At 37.4% G+C, this 19388-nt stretch overlaps 3 protein-coding genes across 3 annotated transcripts; all 3 read left to right on the top strand.

The window, feature by feature from the left end:
* The first annotated feature begins 591 nt into the window (after positions 1 to 591).
* On the top strand, positions 592 to 8375 carry kctd13 (potassium channel tetramerization domain containing 13). The gene is made up of 7 exons (XM_063471617.1): positions 592 to 980; positions 2124 to 2384; positions 3641 to 3810; positions 4961 to 5050; positions 6231 to 6283; positions 6365 to 6560; positions 6893 to 8375. The coding sequence occupies exons 2-7, from the start codon at positions 2147 to 2149 to the stop codon at positions 7139 to 7141; spliced, it is 996 nt and encodes a 331-aa protein (XP_063327687.1). The 5' UTR covers positions 592 to 980; positions 2124 to 2146; the 3' UTR covers positions 7142 to 8375.
* A 1438-nt stretch (positions 8376 to 9813) lies between these two features.
* hirip3 (HIRA interacting protein 3) lies at positions 9814 to 15309 on the top strand. Its single transcript, XM_063470594.1, has 8 exons — positions 9814 to 9912; positions 10438 to 10558; positions 11343 to 11487; positions 12071 to 12442; positions 12806 to 12966; positions 13302 to 13449; positions 14290 to 14388; positions 14804 to 15309. Exons 1-8 carry the CDS (start codon positions 9839 to 9841, stop codon positions 14989 to 14991), a joined length of 1308 nt encoding a protein of 435 aa, XP_063326664.1. The 5' UTR covers positions 9814 to 9838; the 3' UTR covers positions 14992 to 15309.
* Positions 15310 to 15561: 252 nt separating this feature from the next.
* On the top strand, positions 15562 to 19175 carry antkmt (adenine nucleotide translocase lysine methyltransferase). The gene is made up of 6 exons (XM_063470593.1): positions 15562 to 15624; positions 16832 to 16995; positions 17084 to 17188; positions 17264 to 17404; positions 17686 to 17736; positions 17935 to 19175. The coding sequence occupies exons 2-6, from the start codon at positions 16834 to 16836 to the stop codon at positions 18139 to 18141; spliced, it is 666 nt and encodes a 221-aa protein (XP_063326663.1). The 5' UTR covers positions 15562 to 15624; positions 16832 to 16833; the 3' UTR covers positions 18142 to 19175.
* Positions 19176 to 19388: the final 213 nt, after the last annotated feature.

Here is a 19388-nt window from a genome sequence, read left to right as displayed (position 1 = left end):
TACATTGTAGGAAGACCTGAAACTCTGAGTCAGACCCACTTGTCAATGTCCAGTGAAGACGCATTGTACTTCCCTTTTGGTTTATATCTGTGCTCCAGATACCATAATCATGTTTATGAGCATACCTATATTTTAGACCTGTTATTTGCAGTGTAACAAATGCTGGTCACTGGCCCAGGTTAAAGAGATTAATACAAACATCCTTAAAAAAAACTACTTCCATCCACTCACCAAACACTTACAGGCAGTTTAGAATCACTTTTATTAACCTAAACCCACTACCTGCATGTCTTTGTTCAAAACTCATCGAGGAGCAAACAGCAGAACACATATTGTGTTGTTGCAGTTCCTGACTGTGACCAGTAGATGGCAGTGTATACACGGCCTAAGGCTCAGCTATAACAGAGACGCTCACCGGTCCCGAAAGAAATAGTAATTTCAGTATATTTTTAGAGAAATTCTGTTGTTCTGTTAAAAAGAATAATATGAATGTGTGGTAGTCTATTACAACAAGTTAGTGTAAGCACTAACCACTTGCTCCAATAGGTGGCAGTCATTCCATTCAAAGATCGGTTAAAAGTAGAAGAAGAAAACAGCGGAAGAAGATGTCTAGTTTCGCTTCCGACCGACCTATTTAGCTTATCATATTAGCTGCAGTTTTGTGCCCAACAGTGAAATTGGAGTGGATGTGGAATTCGCCTTCTTGGTCACTACTTTATGACTTTTCATCTAAAAAGAAGCGGTACAGAGCAAATGAGCCTTAGTAGCCTAAAGCGTGAGTAGACTAGCTGCTGTTAGCCTCGTTCCTTTAGCTGTACGATTAAAATGAGGCGTCAGATGTTAGCTGCGCCGTAAATTCACCTGGGCTCTTCACAGAGGCTAGCTAGTTGATTAACGATTGCTGGCTAATTAAAGCTATACTTTTAGTTTTGTTAGCTTAGATAGGGTCACTCTCTTAACACCCTTGGATGTTCAGTGTGGTAAGTACAATTTATTATGAGCTAGCTCTGTAATTTGAGTTTAATAGTCCGATATGTCAGCAGCTGTCATATTACAGTAGACGTCAGTCAGGGTTGTCATTTGAGGTGCCTCATGTGACTGAAAGTGTTTATGTTGTCTAATCAATGTCTGCCAGTAACGCCTCAGGGCTTTATGTAAAAAGGGCTAGTCTGAATCAGTTTGCTGTTTGAGAAAAAAAATGGTTATTTGATCCTAATGTTTTGTCCTGGTAGATGTTAAAACTCAATCATTACATTAAACAAAATGGATGTGGCTGAAGAATCCGTTTTATTAATTTTAAGTTGCTCATTTAGGTTGGGTGAGTCTAAAATATCTGCAAAAATTACAACTGAAGGGCTGAAATTTTAAGTTTTATTCTCATTTATTTTACTGTTTCTGTGTGGAAAATGATGTGATTTTAGTACAGATTGAGAGGTTTGGTGACAGTTGCAATTTGGCCCTTTTTTTTAAATCTACACACCCACATGGTGTATTAATGTCACAAAGATCAGCTGAAACTCTTTTTAAATTCCCCACAGCGATTAATGATTAAGGTTATTATAGTTCACTAAAACTAGATGTGCGGAAAGAAATATTTTAGTTAAGTAGATTTTTAAAAAAGATTTAAAAAAAAACACTACTTTCACCCACACTGCTTTCAAAAAACAATGTGTTTTTATTGTAATATTTTTATTTTCTTAAATGTTGCCTCTGGCATGTACTCTAAATACAATATTACTTAAAAAGATGTAAAACAGAGACTAATACAACTTTTCTGAAGATTAAACCTAAATGAAAAGTAATTTGAAAATATAAAACCATAATAACCCTGTTAAGTTAATAGTTATATCTATTTTGCTTATGCTCACACCCTCATGAGCACTTACTCCATTTCCCAGTGCGCTTTGTTCTGACTTGAAATTTTTTTTTATTTTCGTCATTATATGTGGCTTCTGTACATCAGCTACAGAGCAGAAAGAGGAAAGAAAGCAGAAAGTAGCTCAGATACAAAGCTATTCTCCTTAAGTTCTAAGAGCTATTATATTACTCTCAGTTAAGAAGCAGCTGAAATAGGATAATTATCCGCAGTGGCGTAAATAATATAAGACTCTTGTGTATTTCAGTCAGGAAGTGACTCTTCAACCCCATGTCTGCTGAGGCTTCAGTCGGCAGTCATGCTGCTGACTCTGCCCAGTCCACTGTTTCCCAGCCTGCCTGCCTTCACACAGATGAGCACAGGAACCAGGGTCTGCTGGGGAGCAAGTACGTCAAGTTAAATGTTGGTGGCTCATTGCATTATACAACCATCCAGACGTTAAGCAAGGAAGACAGCCTGCTGCGGAGCATGTGCAATGGAGAAACTGATGTTACCATAGACTCAGAAGGTGGGTGGATGTATCTCTTTGGTGAGCACTAGAACACTGTGTTGTTGATATCAGGAGCTTTAACATGGTGTTGAGAGTTTGAGGCAGGGTTTTATGCAGTTATACTTATTTCCAGAATTTAATGATAACTCTCAGTTACTGTGTATTCACTAAGCAGAATCTAAAACCGAAGTTGTGTCAAACGGCTGTTGCAGTATCATGTCACCAAGACTTACACTGTATAGAAGGTGTAGGCTTTATTTTACGTGAGGAGACATTTAAAAAAAAAAGGGCTTGAACAGAAAGTCTTACACTTTGAAGGTCATTCAGTTTTGCACCAATTCAGCCAAAATCCTTACAATACTGATGTGTTAACCTCATATCCATCACTTATTGGTAAATACAGCTGTCAGGTTTCATTTTCTTTAAGTTGTTTACACTTCTGCAGCGTTCACATGTTGTCGTTCTTTTCATCTTGTAAGCATTTATAACAACCAAAACAAAATAATTAATAAATGAACGATCACTCATCATGTGAAAATTTGCAGAATTCCAAAAAAGGCCATTTATTACTGAGATAGTCCTTTTTTGTATATGTCTATACTCTCTTTCCATATCTATCTATCCATCTACGAGGTTGTCCACAATTCACAAGAATGGCTGCTTCTACAGTTTTGATCACCTAGTGCAGAGGTTGGCAACATTCAACATCAAAAGAGGAATTTTAGCCCCTCCCACAGAATACTGGGAGAAAAAGCGCGCACGTGGGTGAATCAAATGTGTACAAATCATTGCTTGCTTATCATATTGTACGTATTTGCAACTGTTTTGAGACATATTCCTCTTCTTATCGAAAGTGTACTTTCTCATGTTCACGTAAGTGTCAGGAATCGCAGATTTATCGCCAGATCCGCAGCTCTAGCTAAGGCGCAAATTTATTTATAACAAAAGTACCTGTCTTAATTAACTCCAGTAGTCATATAATATAAACCCAACACTGAATATCTGAATATTTCTTTTGTTTTTTGTTTTATTTTTAAAACATTTTGTATGTGTCAGAGTCCCAAGAGTATGCCTTATTAACCATACTACTGTTTTAAAAGTCCCACCAAAATAATGTTGACTCTGAAAGCTGGTAAATATTGAATTATGTTGTATCCTCTTTGTTAGCTGTCATGCTAACACATTAAAGGGACCTCTTGACTACCGCAGTAAATATAATATAAGCATAATGACCTGAATTAAAATTCCTGAAATTACTCTCCCTTTTGCTTTAGGGTGGGTAGTTTTGGATAGATCTGGTCGGCATTTTGAGCTGGTTCTGAACTTCCTTCGAGATGGCTCGGTACCACTTCCAGAGGACCACAGAGAACTAGATGAAGTTCTAAAAGAGGCCCAGTACTACCGGGTCCAGGGACTCGTCCAACACTGCCTCAGTGTCATGCAGGTAAACACGTGGTACTAAGTAGAGCTGGGCGCTAGAACGATAACGATATGTATTGCGAAATAACTTTTTCTCGATAGAAAAATTAAACTATTGCAATAGGCCTCATCTCTCTTGTCCTCTTAGGAAAAAAAAAAAAAAAAAAAAAACAAAGAAAAGAACAGCCAATCCAAATTAAGTAGCGCAGAGCCGAACCAATCACAGCCACAGCGTCACGTCACGTGACTTGCTACGTACAGCACAAGTGCCAAGGCGCACATGTGTATTTGTTTTTGCAGCCAGGCTGCCCAGGTAATGAAGGAAATGAGTTTGCCGACTAGAGAAAAATCAACCGAGAGTGTGAGCGAAGGTTACCGAAGAAAAAAACGATGATGGTTCCAATGCCGGAGAGATTGTCGAACGGAAGGGCCATAGAAGTTCCGTAGTGTGAAGGTATTTCGGTTATTTCAAGTCTGACAAAAAACAGAGTAGCACGTACTGTAAATTGCGCCGAAAGCAAGTCTGGAAATACAATAAACCGGTGCATGCTCAATCTCTGACTGAAAGCACTAATTCGTCATTCGGCTTTTGTCAGACTAAAGTAACTGTTAAAACTGTTTGAAAAGCTAAGCTATACAACAAGGAGAGATTGACAATTTCCTTTTAGTTCTCAGTTTATTTGATATTGACAAAAGTTAGTCAATTTTGTCTGTTCTTCTGTAAAACAAACTAAGATTTATTTTTAGAATTAAAATTTTGTTTCTAAGTGGAATTGACAATTTAGTAGTCTGTTTTGTTTGTTCTGTTTTGAAACTTAAACGCTTTAGCGGCTGCCTTTTGTGTAGTTTGCAATATTTGCCTTTATTTATCTGAAAAAGTCTCATGTTCCTTAAGTACATCTACCCTGTTGAACTTATTATGGGAAATAAATATTTAAATCAAAACAAGCTGCAGATTATTTCACATTTTACTCGTGAGCAACGGCACATTTAAATCTTACAAATATAGTTATTTGGCTTATATCGTGATATATATCGTTATCGCCTGAAATAAAAAAAACATATCGTGATATGAAAAAATCTTATATCGCCCAGCTCTAGTACTAAGATTTCTTTTTTGTGAATTTATTAAAATGAAACATGTATGAATTTTGACATGTTTTCTTCACTTTCAGAAACAAAAGGATGTCTTTGAAAGTGTATGCCGCATACCCATGATCACCTCAGCCAAAGAAGAACAGAGGATGATTGCTACATGTAGAAAGGTAAATTTAATTCAAGCTTCATCCAATTGGCCCCTAAGCTGGATTCATATGTAATGACTGTCTAGCTGTTTGTGAATGCAATTTGGAGATGCTGAGTGCTGGCAGATAGTTATGTAGTATTTAATGTTTAGGATTCAGTCATTTTCTTAAACATTTCTTAAATGCTTAATAGTAGTGACTGATGCTGTTACTGTTACCCACGAGATGGAAAAAGATGCATGTGGAAAAAATACTGAACAAAAAAACAAAACACAACAGTAATTATATGCAAGCCTAAAATGCTTGTAAGTATAAGTTGTAAGCACTGTGCTACATTAAACCTACAGGAGCTGCACGCCCCTGGAAACCCATGCTATCAAGCTCCAGACACAGGTTGGCACAGTTTTTGTGCTGATGTTAATCCCAGAGGGGGTTTGGAGCTCTGCAGTTTTTACTCACTATACACCTTAGCACCTCCGCTCTGAAACTTCACGTGGTCTAACACTTCATGGCTGAGCTGCTGTGGTTTCTAAATGCTTCCACTTTTCAACAATACAACAAAGTGTTGATTGTGGATTATCTAGGAGGGAAAATATTTCAGAAGAAAATTAAGAGGTGGGGCCCAGTATAGTATCGTATTACTTTGGTGAATAAGAAAAAAAAGCTGAGATTGTTACAGGCTCCAGCAGACAGCAGTGTCTGCTGGAGCCTGTAACAATCTCAGCTTTTTTTTCTTATTGTGTTTATTGTACTTGATGAAAAAAGAGCTTTTATTTTTGTCAACTAAAGAAGGTAGCAGGGCTTTATCTGAAACACTCTTATATTACAGACAGACCTGTTTTTCTTAAAACATCTGTGTAAAGAGTGTGGTTCCCATTTCACAAATTACAGCATTACCCTGTCAATAGAAACTCAGCGTTTCCCTTGTGAGTTTCAAAATAAAAGCCCTAAAGCTTTTCCTTGTCCAGAAAATTTCACAATACGTTTGTAGGAAATTAATAGTGTAGCACTAGATGCTTGCACTTATATTTTTGTTTTTATTGTGTTGTTCACCAACAGTGTGTTTTCTACTGAACTGACCCATTTGGTTTAAGGCTCCTCACTTACTGTTAACTGGAAAGAGACAGTTTAAGTGTTTGTCTCATTTTAGGTTATATTAAACGTACCCTCTTATTAATATAGCTCTTTCTTCCTCTTACAGCCAGTAGTAAAGTTGCAGAACAACAGAGGAAACAACAAATACTCATACACCAGGTAAGATCTTTGGATTTTTAAAATGATAATGAATCCACAAAGTTCATAGATGCTTACTTTTTCTTGCTCTGCTGTGACCAGCAACTCTGATGATAACCTGCTGAAGAACATTGAACTGTTCGACAAACTCGTGCTGCGATTTAATGGCCGCGTCCTGTTTGTCAAAGACGTGCTGGGGGATGAGATCTGCTGCTGGTCTTTTTATGGCGAAGGCCGCAAGATTGCTGAAGTGTGCTGCACTTCCATTGTCTATGCTACAGAGAAGAAGCAGACCAAAGTAAGAATTGTTTAATAAATATTAAAGCATTTATTTAACATTTTTGAGAAATACACTTACTTGCTGTCTGGAATGATGGCAGCCTTTTAATTAACCTACAGTAAATCCAAAGAAGAGAAAACCCTCCCACTGGAGTCGGTTATTGAGAGGCAGGAAGCATGTGGTTGGTTGAAAGTGATATGCAATTATGGTTTTTAAACTTATTCCTGTACCAGCAGCTTATATTGGGCTTATGCCCTGAACATATGCTTATTACAAATAAGCACATTTTCAGGTTGCTGTACACAGCAAATAAATATTCAGCGACCTTTCCCAAACACCTGTGCTTCTAGGTTGAGTTTCCCGAAGCCCGAATATTCGAAGAAACCCTCAATATCCTCATCTATGAGAACAACAGAGGATCTGGACCAGGAGGTTTGCACCTTTTAGATTCAAGAGGCTCCGGTTCATCGCTGGGAGCTGGTCAGTCAGAGGAAGAGGGTGCCGTGGGAGGGGATAGACGAGTACGACGGATCCATGTAAGGAGACACATAATGCATGATGAAAGAGGCCACGGTCAGCAAACTGTGTATAAGGACTAATAATGTGAAAACAAAGCAGGGGAAAGGGACTTAAACTATGTTGGGATTTTTTTTTGTTTGTTTGTTTGTTTGTTTTTTGAATGCTAAGGGAATGAAAAACACGTCTTCGATGACAGCAATAGTTTGGTACGTAATTTCATTAAATGTCCTCAGACTTTTCAGAAATGTTGGTTGATGACTGATTTGTAAATTAGGTCTGAGTGTGTGTGGAAAGGAAAATGCATTTGTTTACATGAAAACAACGTGTGTACAGTCTTTAGATGGGAAATGCTGGTACTGATACTGGCATAGACATTACTTTTCAGAGGTTAATGAACCTCCTGCAAGCTACTGAATAGTCCTCAAAACCCAATGTCCTCCCATCTTTATCTTAGAGCAGACAACCTTATGTACATGTGGGTTTTAATGACATGCACAGGCAGCCTTTTCTGTGTGTGACTTGTAGGAAACACTGTGTCAGTTTATGCAGGCTGTGAAACTTTATTCCCCTTTCTCTTCTGGAGTGAGATGCTGCCGAACATTGATGGACAGAGGACGGTGAAGTTGAGCCTAGATATTGCAACACTGGAATAAAACACAGTAGCCAGTTTTTTTTTTTTCCGGGGGGGGTCCTTGTGAATGATGAGCAGCTCAGTTTTCTTTATTTATGTTATTACAGCTGTTGCTTCAAGATGTTTTTATTAATTTATGAACCTAATTTATTGTTTGGTATTTAACTTTTGTATTGAGTCTTTGTGTTCACTCGTGCTCAAACAAGTTTTAATTTCAGAAAAGGTATGTTGCACTCTCTCTGCACTCAAAATTTGAATTTACTCCTGTAAATGAATAAATTGTAAGCTTACATTTCAGTTAAATTTTTCAAGAGGAACTGAAACCATTTCTTGGATTTTGCATTTTGTTCTGAGCCATAGACTTTCACTTCTTCTCTGTCTTAAACTAAACTACAGAATTTTCTTTGGGGTTTTTTTTGTTTGTTTTATGTTGTTTTTCTTTGGCCATATAGTGATGACAAAAGTGGTGTGTGTACCGGGTTGTATTTTTAGTTCTCTCAGGGAGAGGATTTTCTTTCTAATCTTCACTAGTGTGCAACCCTAATCACTCTGAATACTGGAAAAATCTGAATGAGAGCAATATGTATCTCAGATCCTTTATAAAATAACCTTGAAATATGCACTAATGTAATTTCCGTCCAATAGTTGTCATGGAAATATTTTGAATAAATGACTGAAATCTAGCTTGGACTGTTTTTTTGGTTTTTTTGCCCCTTTTATTTCTAGGATACTTTACAAAACAGACTTTCTTATAAATGTTCTTTCTGCAATATTACATAAAAACTACCATGCTAAAATTAATTAAACATAGGGGAAGTATGTGCAAAAGCCAAACCCATTAGATTCGGAGTGAATCTCTCTCACTTGGGCATAGCCTCAGTAGTGACCACTGCCCTTCTAGCCTTGGGTGGGTGTTCATCATCTTCTTTGGGCTGCTCACTTCCAGTGTCACAATGTCCCCTCTTTAGGTTGTCCTTTACTACATCTCTGGAACATCTCTAAGGTTTTCTATTTCTAGTTTAAAAAACACCAGTACAGTCTGACTGGTCATTACTGTATTGAAAACACTGCAAAAACAGCTCCAGTCAACTCTCATATAAAGAGATAAAAATTAAAAAGGGGGGAAAAATCTTGTAGATAATTTTAAATTATAAAAGCAAATAATAATGAATTATCTTATTATCTAGTGCCTTCTATTGCTAAGTATTTGAGATATATTTGCTATTAGAATATAGTGAAATTACAATGGAAAGTACAAATTTTATTAGCTATTAGCAGCCCCCAGTATGTAGTATTATCCTTCCCAACAATGTGCAAACAGCTCCACACATAGACAAGAAAAGAGAGACGATAACTAACAAAAAAACCCTGAAAACTCTTAACTGAATAAAAACTGAAAGAAATGATTCAACAAAATTGGTTACATATACATTTCATATTGCCAGGGTCAACAAACTAAGGATTGTATACCTTATTACAGCTGTTTTGTTTTTTATCTTACATTAAGATAGCAGTATAGCACATTCATCACATATAGGAAACAAGGATAAATGTTTGGTTTTTTTAAACCTAACTGAAACGGTTTTATGATCCTGGAAAATTAAATGGAATAAAATTCATTTAAAAATTGAGTTAATTAGTTTTAGTATTTGTTAATCTGGTAAAATTTGTTATCACAACCTGCCTGATGAGGATTTGATGAACATGTTGAGACTTTGGATAGCTACAAGACTGGGGGTCAGCTAATTTAAGAAATCTCTGTTTCTGTGGTAATATTTGTAGTGATTTTACTAAAACTTTGCTCTAGCATATGCCCTAAAACAGCTAATACTAGAGACAAAAACTAACATAGAAACTAATTAAAACTATATAAAGCTAAACATTTTCGAAACAATAACTAAACTGAAACGAGCAAACACACTCCAGGAACTAACTGAAAATAAACTGAATAAAAAAAAGTCCAAATGAAATATAAAAATAAAACTTAGAAATAAAACTAACAAAACACAACACTGCTGTGAAACTTTTTTGTGGTTCTCTCAATTGTTTACTACACTGAAGGGGCGTGGTGTATCTGACGTCACTTCCCGTTACGCGCGGAGGTCCCGGAGTCGCCGCCAAAAAGAATTTGCCAGTGTGTGTCAGGATGGTGTCAGAGAAGGAGGCAGCAGGTATCCGCAGGTTTGTGTGTGGTCAACTCCGTGACGAGGCAGACCTAAGGTACAGTTGAAGCATTAAAGACGTGTTTGTGCTAACAATAAACGACATGGGCCTAACTTTTTTATGTAGCATTCAGTTACTTAAACTGAAATCAATGCGGTTCGGTTAACGTAGCTGAGTCGTTTGAATACTCAAACCAGCAGCATGTTGTCCGTTCTAAAAGTAAAACTCAATCCTAAATGTGCCATTTACTACTGAGAAGATGGGACATATTTTAAAAGTATTATGTTAACGAGGTCTCTGTTTATTATTGATTTCATTCCCAGCGAGACGTTTTCTGATGCTAGCGTATCGAGCTTTCAGTGAAATTTGGGGTTTTTAAAATCTAAGTATGATAGTTTTGCAAAAAGTGCAAGTAGCTTCTCTCGCAGGTATCGATTAGTGCCAGGCTGTTATGAAGGATATTACCGTTTTTAGATGAATTTTTCAATGTGTTCAAAAGTCTAAACCTCAAATGTGGCAGTTAGTGTAAATGACAGCCTCCCTGCCACTCACAGATGTAATCCTTCTGCTGTTTTATTCCAGCACGCTGACCTTGGGAATTTTAAAAAAGAGATATCAGGCACACAAGAAATGTGACTCATTAAGTCCAGAAGTAAAAACTTTCATGAAACAGGTGGTGCAAGAGGAACTGATGAAAATGCAGGTACCTGTTTTTGCTTTTCCATATAGATAATGATATTCACTGATCAGCCACATCATTAAAGCGTTCACAGACATAGCAAACTTCTGCTGAGAAACCTTAGGTCCTCATGTGGCTTTAACTTTTACATTTATCATTCATGTAAACATTACTCCATCTCCCAATGGCAACAGCTATCTCCAACTGCAGAGCTCTTCTCTAGTAGAACAATCCCTCAAACTTGGCTACCTTCAAACTCCTCATATCCCGATTCCATCAAGCAGAGATGATCAAGCATTTGCTTAATTTTCGAGCTGTGCCAAATTCAAAGAACACGGGTTCAGTGAAATTCAAAATGAAATCATGTGTGTGCAAATATAAAAGATCCTGCCCACACTTCGGCAGAAGAATCAGACTCGCGTTTCATGTTCACATTGATGCATGCTCAATCATCCAGGTAAATAAATCCCAGGTAAGCTTCATTCTCTTCACCTGGATGTCCGCTACGTCCAGATGAAGAGAATCAACCTTTTGGGAAGCACCCATATGCACTGAAACAAGCCCATACAGAGAGCCTCACCTCAGCAATCTACAGGACCAAAAGCAATCCCAGCATCCCTGTGCAAGACACAACAGAATAGCTACTTGGTAGTATGAGAGGGATTTATCTGTTGTTTTGCAGGTGGTTTTAATTTTGTGGCAGATCAGAATTTATGTATATATAATACATAAAATAATCATCTATCAGTCTTTTACATTTACATTTTAGTTCCATAGTTATCTTTATAATTCTTGATTTTCCTCATAGGATAATGATAAAAGTGATAGTGACTCAGAGACTAAGAAGCCCCAGAACAAAAGGAAGAGAAAAAATGGAAATGAGGTCATGAGTGAGAGTGAAGATGAATCCAGGGCAAAGAAATCACGAAATAATCATTCAAGCTCATCATCAGGTAGGTCAGCAGTGTCTAATTCATTTTAACTAAGGACAACACGGGGAAATGAAAGTCTATAGACATATACAGTTTGTGCACATCCTTTAGCGAATGGAGCTTTTTAACATGCAGTTTGGTCCAACTAAAGCACCCAAACCTTGCGAGTGCATTCTGATTACTGACCTGCAGAAAGGATACCCTGCAGCCAACTCGTAATAGCCTGTTTTACAATTTATTTCGAAATGATGGCACAAATAATGTAACATGAAAATGGAATTCTTTGATAAATGGGTGCAAAGACCTCTGCTTGTGTTCAGTAAAGATCTAGGCTACTGACTCTCCTATCTCATTAGAAATTGTCTACCTTCAGCATCAACTTTCTTTTTGGTCAAATTGTATGTTAGCTAACTTGTAACCCAGCAGGAGGCCAAAACTGGGCAAGCCGAAATGAATTAAGAACCTTAAGTGATTTGTATGGTTATGCAGTATTTGTACTTATTATTAGAAGTAAAGGCAAGTGTATTTGACTATTTTAAGATTGCAATTCAAATAAATTTTCTTTGTAAATTATACAATGTTGTACTTTTGTTAATAATGACAGAATCTGAGGACCAAGAGGACAACAAAACAGAAAGTGAAGAAAGCAGCAATGATGAAGAAAATGCCAAATCTCAAGCTGATGGTGAAGAGCAAGAGGTGAAAAAATCACAGCGAAAGAGAAATGAAAATCGTCAAATTGACAGTGACGAGTCTTCTGATGAGGAATTCAGTGAGTCTGAAAGAAGCGAGAAGGAAAGCAACTGCAGTGACAGTCCAAAGAAAATGATGAGAAAGAACCTTGAGACGAGAACCAGCAGTAAAGATGAAGGAAGGAAAACACCACTGAGTGATGCAGAAAGTGAATCAGATGGAGACTGCAAGTCAGAAACGAGTGATAAAATTAAGAGTGACGAGTCTTCTGACAGTGAAAAAGGTGATCATGCAAAAAAAAAAATTATTTATTACGTTTGTTGGCACAATATTTAATTGCTTGATATGCAGGGTGGCTGAGTTGGGATCGTCTGTTAATTGGAAATATGGTGGTTCAATCCCCAGCTTGTACAGTATTGTGGGGTTCAGTGCAAGATGCTGAACCCTGAGTGGTCGCAAGTGTATCTATTGGAGTGTGAGTGTGTAAACATTAGATTAAAAGCACTTAGGGACAGGAAAAAAGCGACTGTTTATGATTGGGTGAGTGAGGTTTGTGGTAAGAAAGCACTGTGAGTGCTCAATTAGTATAGAAAAGCATTATACAAGTACTAGTCCACTTACATTATGATTTACTGATGTGTTACAGAAGATACAAAAGAAAAAGTGGAAAAGAAAACCAGTGACCCAGACTCAGATTCATCACTACCTTCTTTGGAAGATGAAAAAGAAAATAAGACTGATAAAACAAAAGATAAGAAGAAGATGAAGAAGAGTGTGAAGAAAGATGAGAGCACCAGAAAACCAAAGGTGAGAGTCAGACGAAACTAACTAACAAAGTCGAGATTCATTTAAATGTTGGTACGCCTTTAACACACATTTAGTCTGTATTGTACTTGGTGGTGCATACAACAGAAGCATTCTTTCGTATCTTACAAAGGAGAACCTGATTTGATTTGATTTAATTAAACACTATACTGAGTAAAGTTTTGTAGTTGTGTTTATTTGGCTGCTTTCAATCAAATCGGCAAAACTAGACTAAAAGAGAGAGAGCCCTGAAAACTATATAATGTGAAGCTGTAATGAAGATATGTAAAATATCTTTTTCTTTTCACACCTTGTTTGTCCTCGGCTTCATCCTGCAGTCTGATGACAAATCCGTGGCGAGGCTCAAACGTTACATTGCCCTGTGCGGCGTGAGGAGAAATTACAAGAAACTGCTGGAGGACTGCCGCTCCATCCGCTCCCAGGTGGCTGTTCTGAAGAAGGAGCTTGAAGAGCTTGGTGTGCATGGTGAGTAGGAACCCTTTTTTTGTCAAATAAAAATGAAGAAATACATTCTGGCTTTTTTGCAGATTTAGATTCTTTAGCATTACCCAACCCTAAAGAGTGAAACCATGATTATTAGCTCCTACTCAAATATATCCTAAAGTTACTCATGCTCAGTTTGAGATGATTTGAGCTTTGTAACATGGTGCATTGTCTTGCTGTAAGCAGTCTTCAGAAGATGGGTACACTGTGGTCATAAAGGGTAGGCTGTGGTGTTTGTAACAAGTGGATATTTGAGTTACCGTTGTTTTCCTATCAACTTGAAACAATTGGGCCATTCTCCTTTGGCCTCTGATATCAATAAGTCCTCTTCGCCCAAAGAATTTCCTGTCTTGATATTTTCTCTTTTACGGATAATTCTCTGGAAACCTTATGGATGGTTGTGTAGGAAAATCCCAGTAGATCAGCAGCTTCTGAAATACTTAGACCAGCCCGCCTGACACCAACAACGAGTCATTTAAATCATGTTTCTTCCCTATTCTGATGCTCAGTTTGAACTTCAGCAGGTCTTTCTGACCATGTCTACATGCCTAAATGCATTAGTGTAGACATGGTCAGATTGGCTGATTATATGATTTGTCAGCAAGCAGTTTTATCTAAACTATCCGGTTTCATTTTGTAGTTCATGTGGTTACATTTGCGTAGCTTTGAGGCTTTAAGGGAATGCCACAAGATTGGCTGTTTCCCTCAACGGCAGGGTCATCACATGGTAACCAAGTTGTTTCCATATTGAACCCAGCATGAAAATTTATTGCTAACAGTTTGAATTTTTTATTTTTTATTTTTCATTGTCTTTCCACACAGGTCAGCCAACTATTCAGAAATGTAAAAAGGTCAGAATGAAGAGAGAGCAAGCTCAAGAACTGGCTGCTCTTGATGTCAACAACATCATTACCACACAAGGTAACCAGCTCTCTTGTCATACTATGACTCCTTCAGAGCTGTTTCAAATACAGCGCTGTAGACACCATGATTCAAAGGGTGCAACTAACACAAAACAAATTGACATTGTTGTTTGTGCTTATTGCTAATCTGATTTAATGATGATTTTAATAACAATTTAAATCTATATTTTTTGAGCACATATGCAAACAACTGCAAAAATATCTAATACTTAATCTAATAAAACATGTAATAGTTTTACATGTTTCCTTGTTTTTAGATGGGTATCCTTCTAGGACTTGTAGGTGTGGTTTATTACCTGCTTATGTGGAGAAATGCACAATGCTCATCTTGTGGTGAATACTGAAGTGGTGTAGACAGTAGCGTCAGTTATCTTGTGAAATGATTCAGAACCTTTAATATGGTTTCTTCCAAGGTCGACCTACACGCAGGGGAGCCTCAGCAAGTCAGAAACAACAGGACTGTCCGTCCTCTGAATATCAGCGCACTCTAAACTCAGAATCAGACAGTGATCAGGAAAACAATACCCACAGAGGGCACAGGAAAATGTCAAAATGGGCCAACCTGCAGGGGATCATCAGTGATGACGCAGACAGTGACTGATGAGTCTGGTTTCCCCCCCCCCCAGGAAGTGTTCGATTTGTATTTTTCATGTTTTGATACTAAGCATAACAAAATTAATATGACTTTTTTTTTATATATGGCAACAACATAACAGTGATCAAAAAGGATATTAATGGTGTTTGAGTGTTAAAATATTGTGAATTTCATTTTGTTTACGTTTTAAAATGTATATCTTTATCTTATTTCAAATAAAAATACTATGATCAAAATGGATTCATGTGGAGTAGTAATTTACTTCTATGACTGAAATACTGTTTATGAGACAGACAAAAGAAAGGGATGTAATTTCAGAGAAAAGATGGCACAAAGTTATTGAGATATTCAAATGTGGCAATATTTGACAATTTATTTTAGAAATAAATTTGTAAACTTTTCACCTTGTAAACAAATAAAATTTCGTTTTCTGTAACCGTGCTAGTTCCTTCTGTCGTCATGAGCAATTATAACAGTTTTGAATGACTTCAGTCATTGGTTTTGATTAGCTTCCACAGTAATATGTTATCAGCGTGACTGCACCGGAACTGTTGTAAACTCTTCGCTATACGGACTATTTCGCAGACGGACTGGTCCCACGGTGTAATTTGACCGTTCTCATTTCTACAGGTCAAGAAGGTATTTCATGTTAATTATTGCAATATTGTTGAGATTTTTCTGTTTTGAATATGTGGGAGCACGGCAAAATGATTTCCTCCAATACTACATCAATATTTATTCCCAGCAGACAGCGTAGCCTGATAAACGGTAAAGACGGCGTGGATTTGACCCGAAGACTGCTGCAGACAGCATAAAATCACAGCTGTTCGCAAAAACTCAGCATAACCTAAAATAATTTTTTTTTTTGTATTTTCACTGTGACTGTTTATTTAAACCATGTATGTAAAATAAGCCAGTAAATATACGACTGTTAAGTCCTAGCAAAACTTTGCACTTAAGGTTTATAAATATGTAGCTACTTGTAATAATCTCTTTAAAAACTAGTTCCTATGAAACTGTGAGGTTTCGGTACATGTGTTTACGGAACATTGGGATGACTGCCTTCACAAAGTGGTTTGTTTGTGTTGTAATACCCATTCTGAACGTTTAAACATTGCGTCTGACAGATGTCCGCCATATTATAACAATTTAAAAGAGAGAGATACTTTCAAACAATAAATACTAAATAAAAACAAACGGATCCTTCTGAAAACCTTGGGTGCAGGACACCCAAGACACACCCAAGACATTTAAGACTTGTAGTACACTGAATCATAACTGTGTTTGTTTGGTGATTATCTTCTGTTTGTTTAAATTAGCATGATGTCCACTGGCGTGCTGCTGGGATTTTCTTCTTTATCCAAACACCGTCTACTCTGTCTATCATCTGAGTCTTTGCATCCTCATCTAAGCAATACATTGTACATTTCTATTTGAGCTCTATCCTTTTATTATGTTTTCTCCTATTTCCCCCTTGCTTTTTTTTTCATTCTGTCTGTCACCTTACACGTGGTCATACTACACTAGTCTATATTACATATAATATAATAACTGAAATAACACAAGTAAAACTGATGAAATAAACATAAAACAAACACATTAACAGAGGAGCCTTTAGGGATTTTATAGTTCATACCTTGAAAAAGCAAAATGCGTTTGTCACAACAGCACATTCAGATCATAATTCTGATTGCTAAAGCTGCCAGACAGCAAAGGGTTTTTGTAAAAAATAATATTAATAATAAGTATTTGTTTGGTAGAACAAAAAGAAGAAATATTTCACAATGTTGCGCTTTTGAGTTTTAGTATGTTCTTTTAATTGAGTTTATGTAAATCCTGCATGGAGGAATGGATGATGACACACCAGATGAGGTCTTTGCTGATTTGAAGTCCAGGCCCATTGGAGGATGGGGTGTTGCTCAGATAGCCGCTGGCACTGGGCTTGCTGTATATGCCATGTGGGCAGGAATCCTCCAGCCAGGCTTCCGAAAAGTCCCCTTGAAGCTACAGGTTTGTCTACGTTGTCTGAAATAACTTTTTATATAGCAGTGCTCTTGCATCACTCATTTTTACGTCAGCTCTTTGAAATTTCTCCCAGGTTCCCTACATTCCTGCCAGCAGAGTCCAAGTACAAAATGTAATGACCCTTCTCAGAGGTCGACAGGGAGGTCTTGTGGATTTAGGATCTGGTGATGGTCGTATAGTAAGTATAAACAACATATTTGGGCAGCTTTTTTACTTGCACTGATAAATAACAGGGCTTCGATGTGTTCCTAAGGTCTTAGAAGCCCATCAGCATGGCTTCAGTCCTGCTGTCGGTTATGAGCTCAACCCCTGGCTTGTTCGCCTGGCCCGATTTTATGCATGGAGAGCAGGGTATCATGGAAAAGTATCGTACCGACGAGAAGACCTCTGGAAGGTTTGTCACTTGCGTGTGGTATCAGTGACGCTCGCATGCAAATTTGCAGAATTGCTTCACAAAAAATAAATAAATAAATCTCTTGGAAATAAACAAGCATGTTTATGAACGTTTCCAAGTTTTTTTTATCCTCATATTAATGTGACATTTAATAGTTATGTAACTAAATGCTTCAGGAAAGCCAAATGCTTTGTTTTTTTTTAAATGATTTCTTTTGCTTGAAACAAAATTGCTGTTAAAGCTGTTCGCTTATTTATATCCTTCCTTTTCTCTCATCACAGGTGGACTTGACAAAATGCAAGAATGTCACTGTGTTTTTGGCTCCTAGTGTGGTGAGTAATATTCTGAACATATACATGAGCTATGAACTGTTTATAATGGGGAAATAAAGAATGAAAAATAATTTGGGTTCATTCAACACAGGATAAAAATAGGTGTGGTATAGTGGATTATTGGCAGGCATTAGATAATTTTTATGAACACTATTATTAAGTATTGCCATAATTTTAGCTTTTCTCTTGTGTTTGTAGCTTTCGTTGTTGCAGGAGAAGTTAGAGGCCGAGCTGCCTGATGATGCCTTAGTGGTGGCAGGCCGTTTTCCCTTTCCTGACTGGAAACCTTGCATAATTGAGGGACATGGCGTGGACAGAGCTTGGGCATACAGCGTGAAAGAACAAAGACAGCACACTGTCAACAAAAATAACCTCACAGCCACAGAGTCTTTTACAGTGAACTAACCAAAGCCCTATATATGTATATATTTTTTTATGTATTTTTTTTGCTCTCCTACAATTGTAACATGGACTTTTATTAATTTGCTGCTTTTATGACATAAATCACATTAACTGAAATGTGACAGATTTTTTCAACATCTGCAGCAGGATATTTCACACATGCTGCTGTTGCTTGCTACTCCTCTGTGGCCCGGGGACTGTGTTCACAAACAGAGAGAGAATTCTGTCAGAGAGCTTGAATAATGGTGTACTTACAAAAACTAAGTAATATAATTAATTCATAGTGTGAATGTGAGTGTGAATGGTTGCCTGTGTCTCTGTGTTAGCACTGCGACAGACTGGCTAATTATTAGTCAGTTAGTCATCTAAGAAGGGAAGACTTTTAAATATTCATCTGCTCTGGAGTTTGCATTGCCACCCATATAATAAAGAGCTGTAAGTAACTTTCTGTTTTTGATGCCATTATTTTAACTCTTTTTTTTTTTTTGTAGTATTTGTTGTATGTGTAATATTTGACTTAAGAGAAATGTTTCAATCCCAGAATGCAGCAGGCTTTTCTGAAGTAGCAAAAGTGTAAATGCTCTGTGAATGTGGATTAAAGGTGCTTAGATGTTGTGGGCAAGTGTGCAATGTGGCTTCAAGTAACTGAGCACATGGTATCCAAAGTGTCCATGCAGTAACAACAGCACAGTTGTTGTACTATATGCATTGCTGTATTCTTGTATGACACAGTAAGCTTTATAAATGTTATCTATGTATACATGCATGCATCTATCCTGTGTTGTAAATAATCATACATTGCTCCATTCTCTAGTGTTTTGTTCTTCTTTTGGCTGCTCACTTTAGGGGTCGCCAAAACAAACGATGCTACTGCTCTATCCCCAGCATCCGCCTCTGTCACATCAACTGTCTGCATGTCCTTCTTCACTACATCTATGAATCTTCACTGTGGTCTTCTTCCATGTCAACCTTGCCTCTAACACTCTTACTAAACATCTCAACTTGAGCTCTATCCTGGTCGCTTCCAGTGAAAAGCATAAAATCTTCAGCTCTTCCTTCAGTTTTTTTTGTCAGTGCCTTTTCCTCCAAACCATACACCATAGCAGATCTAACTATTATCTTGTATACTTTGAATTTCACTATTTCTTCTATCCTTCTGTCACAAATCACCCCTTACCCTTGTCTCCACCCACTTCTGCCTGCAATCTCTTCTTTGCCTCTGTTGGGCTCTGTCCATTGCTTTGGATGGT

This window comes from Pelmatolapia mariae, linkage group LG4 (assembly GCF_036321145.2).
Source record: "Pelmatolapia mariae isolate MD_Pm_ZW linkage group LG4, Pm_UMD_F_2, whole genome shotgun sequence".
NCBI lineage: Eukaryota > Metazoa > Chordata > Actinopteri > Cichliformes > Cichlidae > Pelmatolapia > Pelmatolapia mariae.
Note: the sequence above shows the minus strand (reverse complement) of the source record. Positions and strands in the feature narration are given on the sequence as shown.